This window comes from Schistocerca serialis, chromosome 2, assembly GCF_023864345.2.
Source record: "Schistocerca serialis cubense isolate TAMUIC-IGC-003099 chromosome 2, iqSchSeri2.2, whole genome shotgun sequence".
Classification (NCBI taxonomy): Eukaryota; Metazoa; Arthropoda; class Insecta; order Orthoptera; family Acrididae; genus Schistocerca; species Schistocerca serialis.
In genome coordinates, this window is record NC_064639.1 from 256,678,343 (window position 1) to 256,691,147 (window position 12,805).

At 38.0% G+C, this 12,805-nt stretch overlaps 1 protein-coding gene across 1 annotated transcript in view; it reads left to right on the forward strand.

The window, feature by feature from the left end:
* The first annotated feature begins 678 nt into the window (after positions 1 to 678).
* LOC126457018 (transmembrane 9 superfamily member 3) overlaps positions 679 to 12,805 on the forward strand; it is a 111,291-nt gene continuing 99,164 nt past the window's right edge. Inside the window, exons 1-2 of the mRNA XM_050092990.1 lie at positions 679 to 943; positions 1,227 to 1,422. Of these exons, the coding sequence (XP_049948947.1) occupies positions 878 to 943; positions 1,227 to 1,422 (262 nt within the window). The 5' untranslated portion in view covers positions 679 to 877. The remainder of the gene's footprint in view (positions 944 to 1,226; positions 1,423 to 12,805) is intronic.

Consider the following 12,805-nt stretch of genomic DNA (forward strand, 5'->3'; position numbering starts at 1 on the left):
TGTAATCTGTGGTAAGGATTTCAGGTGAAGTAGGAAGCTGCATTCCTTATCTCCTCAGGTGAGTTTCACCCTCCTGAAGTAAAGTAAAAAGTAACGTTCGTTTTTAAGTATTAACTTTCCTGAAACAAAATGGAATATCAGGATACATCTCACATGTCGTGTCGCATACTATATTTAGCTAAGAAACTGTTTTTCCCCCTATAAATCAATTTCATTTGGTTGGCATAACACAAATCAGCGCCGTTTCCTCTGTAAACGAAACCAAACCTGTTGGATCCGACACCGCCTTGTGGTACAAAAGTTAATTTTTACGGAAATTTTGATTATTGTGGCTGTATCTTGGATAATTTTACGATGTAAGCTTTTATGACTGCCACATGCTGCGGAGCACAAATTGCAACTATATTTTTATATCTTTCAAATGAGAGCTATCTTAAACGTAACCAAGCGCACTACAGCTGAAACACGCGAATAGTACACAGGAGACTACTGTAAGTTTTCGCTGACTACTATCGGAAAGTGCTACGCGCTGCAGACCCGAGGCCAGCCGAGAGTACCCGATCGGCACACAGATTTCGTCTTTAGACGAAAGTCATGGTTTCATCTGTAGATCGTTGGTGTCATCGTAGACTTAGTATCTCTGGTTCTGCATGTAAATTTAGATTCGTCTGCAATTAACATCTTTGGTGAACGCTCGTATATGTCAAGCATTTTGCGACGTGAGAGACATCTCGTGTTTTGACGTGGCAATAGCGAAAAATATTCCTACGAAGCAGTGTTGTTGACAACTGTGTTATATCGATGAAATGGTGAGGAGGGGGCGGATGATAGTGAAGAGTAGTAACAGCTAAAGGACACCTGCATATTGTCATAAATTATGTCGCTGTTGTTTTTGTGCTTGTTTTTTATTTTGGGAGTAAACGCTGACGAGCATACACACATAGTAAGTATTCGTGGTGTTTACGTAAATATTTTTTACGTGCTTGCTGGTGCAATAGCTGCACCGTACGTGATCAGAAAGCTGAAACCGTGAGACTGTAATATAAATGCCTCGTAGTTTTTGTTAAGGGCTGTCACTGAAGTGAAATCTTATGCCGGCAGCACTATAGTTGCTCTGTTAGCTTACAGTGTCAATCCTAATTACAAATAAAATAATATGACATATACCTGTAATTAGAATGGGATTAGAATTCAACAAACTAATTTGTCATACAATTATTTTTCAGTACAACGATAATGAGGAAGTTGTGTTGTGGATGAACACTGTGGGACCCTACCACAACCGCCAAGAAACTTACGCCTATTTTTCGTTGCCGTTCTGTGTAGGCTCGAAAGACACCATCAATCATTATCATGAGACCCTTAGCGAAGCACTTCAGGGTGTGGAGCTTGAATTCAGCGGCTTGGAAATTGAATTCAAAGGTAAAAATGCATATTTGTCTGTATTTCATAGCAAGTAAAAGTCGTGTAGATGCTTTTTCCTATAATGTACTCCTGACTGTTAGAAAAACTGTATAATTCTTCTTTATTGTAACACCAAAATGCCATCAGTCAGTAATGAATCTTGGGCAGTTAAATGTTGTAACTTTTTGGGAGGGGGGTGACAACAGATAGTAAGTCTTAGGGTATTGGGAAAACTAACAAGCCAATTAAATTGGTTAGAAAATTGAATGTTAGAGATGCAAAGACTAACATTTTTTTTTTTAAAAGTAAATATATATATGGGTGGTCTAGTTTGAGATGAACCCAACTTTGACCATCACAGATTTTGTTCAAATTTGGTGTGTACCTTTACTAAGTGACCAAAGGAAAGTTTACAAGTTTCTGGCATTACAAACGTTAATACTTCATGTGTTATGGCCTCTTAAGTGAATGGTAAGTAAATGTCGGGGAGACATTTAAGATAATTTATTATGTTCTATGTGCTGTAATTCGGTTGATAATTCAGGTAATGCTGCAAAACTTAGAAAGATGATTGAATAGTTTTCATTCTCCGCATCGCAAGTTTTATATCATTCGACTCACTTCTTTTGCTCCAGTTGGGACTGGAAAGTTGCCAGTAAATTTTGTTGTGACAGTATCTTTCCTTTACTGACCTATTGTCAAAGAAAACCTTACCTCCTGGAATGCTCTGCCTTGTTTAGTTTGGTCCTTTCTAACAAAAATGAACTCAATTTTATTCAAGTTCAGCTCACAGAATGCATATAAGTGCAAAGCTTTGAGGAATAGCTTTTCCTGCAGGCACTGCAGGATTATTCTTGTATATAGTCATTTGACAGTGTCCTCAGTTTCATCACATGCAAACTTTTCTTTACTTATTGCAGTGTTTGCACCAAAACCTGTGAGGTAGTAGTACTGATTGGTGAAATTCTCGAAGTCTGTGTACTGGCTGCAGGCCTACCACTGAAGTATTTGATTGATTTTCTGCAGATATGTCTTTGTAATTTCAGTTAACCCACAAGTTTTGTCTAAAAGGTATGAAATGCTACTGTATAATGTGTTCAGCTGTTACTCATTTTCTTCTTCTTCATTTCTCTAGTGTTTATCCCATCTTGTACAGTGTCTGCTTTTTCAGGATTTTGCAAGTTTTACTTTATTATTCAACTTTATGGCTGGATGCCCTTTCAGGTGCCTCAGTTGCCTAGGTAACCAAATGAAGTAAGTAACGTGCACCATCTGTCTGTGAATCGTGTAAACTTTGTTCGATGTGCTGGTGCATGTTATCTGTCCATGTATCACATTCTCTGAGGTGTAATTTGGGGATCAGTCTACCATTTGTATAAATGAAAATGGAAAATCCATAAAGACCACTCAGGGTGGCTGGTGTGCCAGCCCACAGTTATTAATCCTGTAGATTTGATCCACATCTGGCCCACTTCCCAGTCTTGCAAGCTAGACAGCTATTGAGTAGGTGTGTCTTAGGCTGTTACTAACTACGCTAAAAGTTTTGCATTGTATTTGCTTAATTTTGATAAAGTAGACAATAATGTGATGTGCAGTAGCTTGACTGTTCTCCTAGTGAAAACCCTAGACAGTGTCGTGGACAACAAAGGTGTGATCTGCAAAATAATGCAGTGCAATTGCTTCACCAGTCGTAAGGTTGTGTTTCATAATTTTGAGGAATTGTGTTTATGTTTTGTAACAAAGTGGTGAATGGTGAGGCCAGAGAGTTTTGATGTTATCTTTGTGACAGAATCATCTACCAACAGATTTATAGTTTCGAGTGATGGGAATGTCTGTATTCCAGTTTCTTCAGGATGAATGTCAGTATACATGCAAATAAGGTGTGATTCGAGGACGTTTCTTCCAGGGCAGCTACCACATTGATACAGTAGGTAAACTTTTGATTCAATGCCGCAAACTGTCAAACTCATAAAGTTATAGTCCTGGTTAGTTAGCTATGCTACTAGCAAACATCAGTTTGATATTCTGGACAACTCACCAGGTTGGAAGCCACTAACAGTTGCCATTTGGCAACTTAGCAAACTTTGTCTAAAAGACTATGTTAAATGCAAAGTCAGTCAAAGTTTGCTAAGTTGCCAAATTGTAACAGCAGACAATTTGTTAGTGTGTTCCATGTGAAAGCTTAAACTTCTGCCCTGTCGAAGCATATTTACTGAAATTTATTCACCTGATTTGCCAGAGTTCCAGTAATCAGATTTTTTCTGACTGAGATGATTCTCCTTTAAAACAGAATTACAGCAGATCCTTTCAAATATTCAAATTTTGTCATCAAAATAGCATAATGATGAAGACAAATTGTATATTCATCACTAAACCTTAGGTCAGAACAGCTCAACAATATCCCCAAAATTTAGCAGCCTTTGAGTGGTATTATACATCCACAATTGACAACTTACCAAAATAAAGCTTTCACAGTTCTTCATGTGCTGAAGCTATCAGGTATTCATATCAATTATAAAACTGCACCTACTGAAGTAAAGGTTGATTAAAGTTTGAAACTTTGTTACTTCCTCCTGTGATCCTAAAACATTGTGACCTTATCGTTTTTATGTTACACATGAGGCATCACATGCTGGACCATAGAGTATCAATGATAGAGATAATTATGCACCTGAGAAAATAGCTATTGCTTCACATATTGTTGCAGTAGCTTACAGATAATGATTGTTGCATCACCTTCCTCCTCAAAAACAAGTGGTGAGGAAATTTATATATCAAAATGGAAACATTTCTGAGAGTCTTTTCTCATGTTCACCAAGTTACATTCCCAGATAATTCTTTTCTCTGACAGAAATTGTCAGCAAAACAATAATTTAGTCAATTTGATGTTAGAGAATAAATATATAAAAATTAATTTTTCATCTTTGTCCTTCCCTCTCTGGAATGATGTAGTACTAGTAGTAGGTATTCTGCCTTACAGCAGGTTAAGCTTCTTCCACTTTTGTCTGTCCATAGCCAGTCTTTTCATTTCTGAATATTTGTCTCCTTGGATATTGTCCAGCATTTGACATCTTCTTTTTCCTCTTCCCCTTCCCCTTTTTCCCTCCACCATTCCTTCTATTCCTTCCTTCAATTAACAGTCCCTCCTCAAACAGTGTCCAATCCAGTTCCGTTTTCTCTTTCTAATGACTTTCAGCATGTTTGTCTTCTCCAACTCTTCTTAATACTTCTTCATTCCTTATTCGGTCTTCCCATTTCACTTTTTCCATTCTTCTCCATATCCACATCTCTAGTGCTTCTAATCTTCTTTCATCTTCCTTCCTCAATGCCCAGGTCTCCGCACCATACAGTGCAACACTCCAGATGTAACACTTGGCAAGTATTTTCCGCAGTTCTTTGTTTAGTGGTCCACAAAGTAATTTCTGTTTCCTCTTGAGTTCTTCTTTTGCCATTGCAGTTCTTTTCATAATTTCTGTTGAGCAATAAATATCATCCATTATTACACTTCCCAAGTAATTAAAGTTATACCATGCCTTTCTCGTTTCCTTCTTGTTAATCTTCAAGCTATATTCTTCTACTTTTGTGTTTAGATCATCCAACATTTGTTCCATCTCTCTTGCACTCTCTGCCATCACAACCATGTCATCTGCAAATCTTACACACTCCACTCTCTGACCCCCTATACAAACTCCTCTCCTTCCATCAAAACTTCCGTTAATAATTTCCTCCAGATAGTTACTGAACAGTGTTGGTGATAAACAACCACCTTGTCTTACACCTCTTCCCATTTCAATTTCTTCACTCATCACAACTCCTATTCTTACTCTTGCTCTCTGGTTTAAATATAAATTTCTAATTAGCTGTCTATCCCTTCAGTCAGCTCCATGTTTCCTTAGGATTTCCATCAGTTTGTCCTATCTGACACAGTCAAAAGCCTTCTCAAGATCAATGAACACAGCATACATCTTCCTTTCATTCTCCATGTACCTCTCCCCTATCACTCTCAGTAGCCCAATGGTATCTCTAGTTCTCACTCCTTGCCTGAAACCAAATTGTTCATATCGTATTACGCAATTCAACTTTACATATAGCCTTTTGTTGAGCGTTCTCAGCAAGACTTTGGCTGCATGTGATATCAGGCTCACTGTTCTATGTTCCTCACACTTTTTGCTGTTCTTTTTTCTGTTCTATAGGTATTAAGATACTTTCTGTAAAGTCCTTTGGCCATTTTCCAGTCATGTATATTTGATTACACAATTCAATCAACTCCCTTCTTTCTCCAATGACTTTAACAGTTCCGCAGGAATCTCATCAATTCCCATTGCCTTTCCATTTTTCTTCTCCTTCATAGATGCTTCAATCTCAGTAGTTAGTATTGCATTTCCATTGTCATCATCTGCAACTTTTTCTTCTTCTATCCCAAGCTCTTCTTCACTTGGTCAGCTGTCTGCAGCGTATAGCCATTCTATATATTCTTCCCATCTTCTCATTATTTCTGTGGGTTCATTTGCCATTTTAGTGTCTGCTGTCTACTTCCTTTAGTCCATTGTTGTTTCTTTTTTTCCCTGTATGTCAAATCCATTGCTTCTTTGTAAATCAAATCATATTTTCCTTCTTTCTCTGATTTCTCTTTCTTGTCACACTTGTCTGTCAGTCATTTCTCCTATGCTTTTTCTGTCTCCCTGCTTAATTTGTTATTTAACCTTCTGTAGTTGCGCTTCCCTTCTTCTGTGTTTACAATTTTCCATTTCCTGAGGTCATCCATCTTGGTTATCATATCTGGTTTTACCCATTCTTTCTTTACTTTTTTCCTCTCCTTGACTCCAAGCGTTTCCTTAGCTGCCATTTTGATCCTATTTTGAAAACGATCCCATCTTCCTTCTGTGCATTCCGTTTCCTGTCCTTGCATCATGATTTCACAATATGCATTCTTTAATTTTTCACAGTTGCTTTTGTATTTCAGTTTCTCAAAGTTAATGTGCTCTCTCTTCTGTTCTTTCCAGGTTCTTTTCAATTTAACTAGAACCTCAGTTACTACTAATAAATATCTGCCTCTGGATAACTTCTGACATTCGTTAGACAATTTCGGTATCTTTGTTGTATTATTATCTAATCAATTTTGATATCTTTTGTTGTCAAATCGAGATATCCAAGTATGCTGTCATGTTTTGTGGTTATCAGATGAGTATTACCAACTACCATGAAATTTTCATTGCAGTGTTTCAACAATCTTTGCCCTCTCTCATTTCCTTCTCCCAGTCCAAATTTTCCCAGAACTTTTCCTTCTAGTCCTTCACCAACTACCGCATTCCAATCATCTGTTTCAACAATACATGCATTTCTTTTCTCTCTCTCTGCTAAGTTTTCTATCTTCTCATACCATTCTTCTACCTCTTCATCTGAATGATTACTTGTTGGCATATAGACCTGGGTGATTACGAAGTCTTTCTTTTTCCCTCTCAGTTTCATCATCATTATTCTTCCACTAACATATTCAACCTTGATAACCTTGTCCTTCATTCTTTTAAGGGGGGGGGGGGGGGTAGGATGTCAAACGGGCCGACTTGGAGCAGGAGAGGCACCACAGGACATTTTAATTTCCACTGTCTATACTTTTACAAATAAATTCATAAAACTTTGTCAGCATGTCCAGGAAGGATTCAGGATTCACACTCATAGCAGTGGAAGTTCAAAAACATAACAAAATAATTTTTTTACCTGTGAAATTTCATCATTTTTTTCCGCTTACTATTGGCTGCATTCGTTGCTATAGGTACATTTTTCTTCACAAGTAAAAGAGATTCTCTGATGAATTTTGCACAGCATACAAACCATACTTACAGGTGTATGAAACTCTAGAATTTTCCAAAACTGTTAAAAACCGTGGTAAAAATTGAGATAATTAACTACAAAATTTGATTTTTTTCTAAACATAAAGTTTAAAACATAACAGCTCATTCATTTTTTCATAAATTAAATAGATTATAGTGTTTCATACACCTGTAAGTATGGTTTGTATGCTGTGCAAAATTCATCGAACCATCTCTCTTATTTATGAAGAAAAGTGTACCTATAGCAACAAATGCAGCGAATAGTAAGTGAAAAAATTATGAAATTTCACATGTAAAACAAATTTATTTTGTTATGTTTTTGAACTTCCGCTGCTATTAGTGTGAATCCTGAATCCTTCCTAGTCATACTGACAAAGTTTTATGAATTTATTTGTAAAAGTATAGGCACTGGAAATTAAAATGTCCTGTGGTCCCTCTCCTGCTCCAAGTCGGCCAGTTTGACGTCCTGCACCCCTTAACTATCAAAATTCCAACCCCATACATTCCATTTTTTATCTTCACCTTAATAGTACAAATGGAAGTCATCACTTTCTAGTTCTCCACAACCACCCCATCTCACCTCACACATTCCGAATACATCCAATTTATTTCTTGTCATTTCCTGTTTGGCGTTTTCTAATTTCCCTTCCTGGAGAAGGGTTAAGACATTCCAAGTCCCAATCCTCAATAAGTCTTCCTTCTTCTTCTTCCCTTCCTTCCTTTTCCATTTGCCCTAATCTCTGGAGTCCTCATTGTATTCCCCTCCCGGAGATCCGATTGAGGGGAAGCTTTACCTATGGAATATTTTACAAAGCGGTCCATCCCATGAATGTCTTGGGAAGTAATTCCAGTGGTGGTTTCCTGTAGCTTTCCACTGTTCTCCACATCTTGTTGGCCCACTGACCCACTTTCATGCTGAGGTTGGTTACCCAATTTTCCACTGGTTTGCTCAGCTGAACGGGGGCACCACTTGTAGTAGGTAGGATTGTGGAGAATTGAGGTGAGGGAGGCTAAGAGAACTCTCTTGTTGAGTTCTTATATTCGCATCTCAGCCCAATTTTTTAGCCAGAGTTGCAAGGTCGTTGCAGCATCTATCCCAGGTCATCTCCCAGACCCTGAATGATGTAACAGTTGTTTAAATGAGAAACTTTACTTGATATTTGTAGACCTTTATAGAAAAAAAAAAACATTTGTAGAAAATTGATATTTTTCGAGAAAAATATGCGCTCTCAAATGGTAGTTAACACAAGTGTCTATATGAAACAACCCTTCTGAGATAGAATGGTTCAAAAATCATTTGCTTTAGCAGCAGATTTGTTTTCATGCAACTTCATCCCCGACTATTTCAAAAACTATGAACCCACAAGTGGTAAAACTTACAGGTTTTATAAAAAAAAAAGCTACTAAGCAGTAGGTAGCAAAAGGAGTGATTTCTAAACCAACTAGATAAAGAGATCAAGTTACTTCAACTTGGGAAAAAATTTATTGCAGTAAAATTTATTGAATGCTTTAAGTGCCACTTAGAGAAAAAGCAGTGAGCCAAATGACATAATACGTATAGAATGTGCAAAACACAAACCGTTCAACTGTCTTGCAAAGTTTTGCAGCTTACCAAAATTCTCCACTGAATTTCAGTGGTTAGAATGTGTCTAAATTGTTTGAAAAGTGACTGCAACATTTGTGCACCTTTCACATAGGAAGCACCTACCTATAAAGAATTAAAAGTTGGGAGCTAGAAATTTGTAAATCTTCCTTTTGTTGCTTAGCAAAGGAGCATACGAAATTTGAACAAACTCTGAGATAGCGTAGTGGTGTCCCGTTGACCACTTGATATGGAATCACCCATATTCAGTTTGAGCAAATAACTAAAAATATAGTGAAGGTATCTGACTGACTTGATGTAGTTGTAACTAAAAGAAGAATGGAAAAACTGGTACAAGCCAACCTCGGGGAAGATCAGTTTGGATTCCGTAGAAATATGGGAACACGTGAGGCAATACTGACCCTACGACTTATCTTAGAAGCTAGATTAAGAAAAGGCAAACCTACGTTTCTAGCATTTGTAGACTTGGAGAAAGCTTTTGACAATGTTGACTGGAATACTCTTTCAAATTCTGAAGGTGGCAAGGGTAAACTACAGGGAGCGAAAGGCTATTTACAATTTGTACAGAAACCAGATGGCAGTTACAAGAGTCGAGGGACATGAAACGGAAGCAGTGGTTGGGAAGGGAGTAAGACAGGGCTGTAGCCTCACCCCGATGTTATTCAATCTGTATATTGAGCAAGCTGTAAAGGAAACAAAAGAAAAATTTGGAGTAGGAATTAAAATCCATGGGGAAGAAATAAAAACTTTTGAGGTTCGCCGATGACATTGTAATTCTGTCAGAGACAGCAGAGGACTTGGAAGAGCAGTTGAACGGAATTGACAGTGTCTTGAAAGGAGGGTATAAGATGAACATCAACAAAAGCAAAACGAGGATAATGGAATGTAGTCAAATTAAATCGGGTGATGCTGAGGGAATTAGATTAGGAAATGAGATGCTTAAGGTAGTAAATGAGTTTTGCTATTTGGGGAGCAAAGTGTCTAATGATGGTTGAATTAGAGAGGATATAAAATGTAGACTGGCAATGGCAAGGAAAGCATTTCTGAAGAAGAGAAATTTTTTAACATCGAGTATAGATTTAAGTGTCAGGAAGTCGTTTCTGAAAGTATTTGTATGGAGTGTAGCCATGTATGGAAGTGAGACGTGGACGATAAATAGTTTGGACAAGAAGAGAATAGAAGCTTTTGAAATGTGGTGCTACAGAAGAATGCTGAAGATTAGATGGGTAGATCACATAACTAATGAGGAGGTATTGAATAGGATTGGGGAGAAGAGGAGTTTGTGGCACAACTTGACAAGAAGAAGGGATCGGTTGGTAGGACATGTTCTGAGTCATCAAGGGATCACCAATTTAGTATTGGTGGGCAGCGTGGAGGGTAAAAATTGTAGAGGGGGACAAAGAGATGAATACACTAAACAGATTCAGAAGGGTGTAGGCTGCAGTACGTATTGGGAGATGAAGAACCTTGCACAGGATAGAGTAGCATGGAGAGCTGCATCAAACCAGTCTCAGGACTGAAGACCACAACATTCAGAAGGCTGGTAGTTGAAACACCTGTCCAGCCATTCATGTGTAGGTTTTCTGTGGTCTCTCTAAATTAATTATGGGTGGTTTCTTTGACAAAGACACAGATATTTTCCTCCCTTTATGAGCTTGTGCTCTGTCTATTAATGAGACTGTCATTGGTGAGACATTGACCTAAATTTTTCTCCTTCATTCAGTTTACAGAGATAAAAAAAAACTAAACATGCATCAGTATATTTTTGGTAATGACTGAGACCAATGTCTTAATCGTAAAGATAGCCGCAGCAGGCTGTGAATATGTGTCTTGAGAGCTTGCGATCTATCCTCGGATACCTGGTGTCTTCTGAATTCATGATCATGCTAGAATTGAAGAGTGTAGTGTCAACTGAAACACAATTGGCTGAAGTCAGCTAAGAGACTGACTTAAATGCAGTGAAACACAATGCACATGGGCACTGGGCACGAAGTGAATTAGCTGTAACGGTGGTTTCATACTCAGTAACTGTGTCACCAGATGGGCATAATTTTCAATCTTCATTTGTGTTTGTTGACTGAGGGAGGATAGTGTGTACTTGAGAGAACACCCCTGAAAATGTTGGCACAACTTGTGTTAGCATTCAAATATAGTTGAATTTGTTGATAATGTATACCTTAATGTACAGAATTATAATTAATACAGTATTAGTTTCTTAACCTAAATCAGAATGACAAGGCAGAACAAACTCCTTCCTTCTGAATATGAGGTCAGTGTCTTAACAACTGTGCTGCCTCATTTGGTTGGTCCCTGTTGTACAGTGTTCTTTGATACATACACATTTGCACTTGATGACGTGCACAAAAAACATAATTTTGTTCTTAATCACTGCACCCACCAAGAGCACCCAATGGCGACTCCTGAACTGTGGACATGCTGCCCCTTGCGCTAATTCCAGTTTGTTCGGAAAACTGACTCCGTACCTGCAAACATGCCACCATGGCCCCATGTGCGTCTTCATGTCCTCCACTCAGTCTATCTGCAAAACTAAGTCAGCATCCCGCTTGATAAGTGAAACATTGCACTCAGAAGAATGACAAGATATTACTATCATGCACTATAGGTCTTGCCACATGAAAAGCATTAGAGCGCTGTAATCCGACAAGATATTGTAGTTATCTCCCTTCATTATTAATCACTACTCTGATTCCTCTAAGTAATCTTTCATTGTGCTGTGTGCATTACTTGGAAAGAAAGTTTCAGTTATCTTTTTAATCAGACATATTTTAGTAATCTTTTTCATGTACTAGGGTAGTTTGTTATACAGTTTTATTCCTCGATAGAAAATGCTGTTTTGGGATTTTTGTTTTTCCTTGGTGAATGTAAGTCCAAACTTGCCCAAATGTTTTCCGTAATATGTGCAGCAGACTGGTAAATGATTCACTTTGTAGAGTAAAGATACTTAATTTTTAAACATTTCTTTGCGGTGATGCTTATTACTACTTGTAGTTATTTATTCTTATGATCATCTTCTGCTGTTAAAAATTTTGTCCATTTTGTGTCTTCAGTCCTCAGAAAAGATTCACATTGCTGAGAGTTAATTGTACTTTGGAATAGTATATCACCACAAGACATTGGCTGTTACAAACCGATGATAGAAACTTTTTCGCAAAACATGCTGATGACATTGTTTTCCGTCACCTCTGTGTGTTCAGTCCATGTTACCTGACAATCAGTATTCATCCCAAAAAGATTTGTATTTGTCACACAATGTATAGATTTATCAATTATCATCTATGCTTAATGTGATAGAATGGTTTTCCCTTTTTATTGTAAATTTCATATTGTTGTTTTTGTTTATGTTCATTGTTAATTTATTACATACTGCCCACTCATAAAAATCCTTGAGGATTTCTTTTGCTTTCTCCAATAGGAGTTCTGGTGTTTTGTTTGTGAGTATGATGTTGCTATCATCAGCAAAGAGAACTTTTCTGCATGTCTTATACAGGGCTATTACAAATGATTGAAGCGATTTCATAAATTCACTGTAGCTCCATTCATTGACATATGGTCATGACATACTACAGATACATAGGAAAACTCATAAAGTTTTGTTTGGCTGAAGCCACACTTCAGGTTTCTGCCGCCAGAGCTCTCGAGAGCGCAGTGAGACAAAATGGCGACAGGAGCCGAGAAAGTGTATGTCGTGCTTGAAATGCACTCACATCAGTCAGTCATAACAGTGCAACGACACTTCAGGACAAAGTTAAACAAAGATCCACCAACTGCTAACTCCATTCGGCGATGGTATGCGCAGTTTAAAGCTTCTGGATGCCTCTGTAAGGGGAAATCAACGGGTCGGCCTGCAGCGAGCGAAGAAACGGTTGAACGCGTGCGGGCAAGTTTCACGCGTAGCCCGCGGAAGTCGACGAATAAAGCAAGCAGGGAGCTAAACGTACCACAGCCG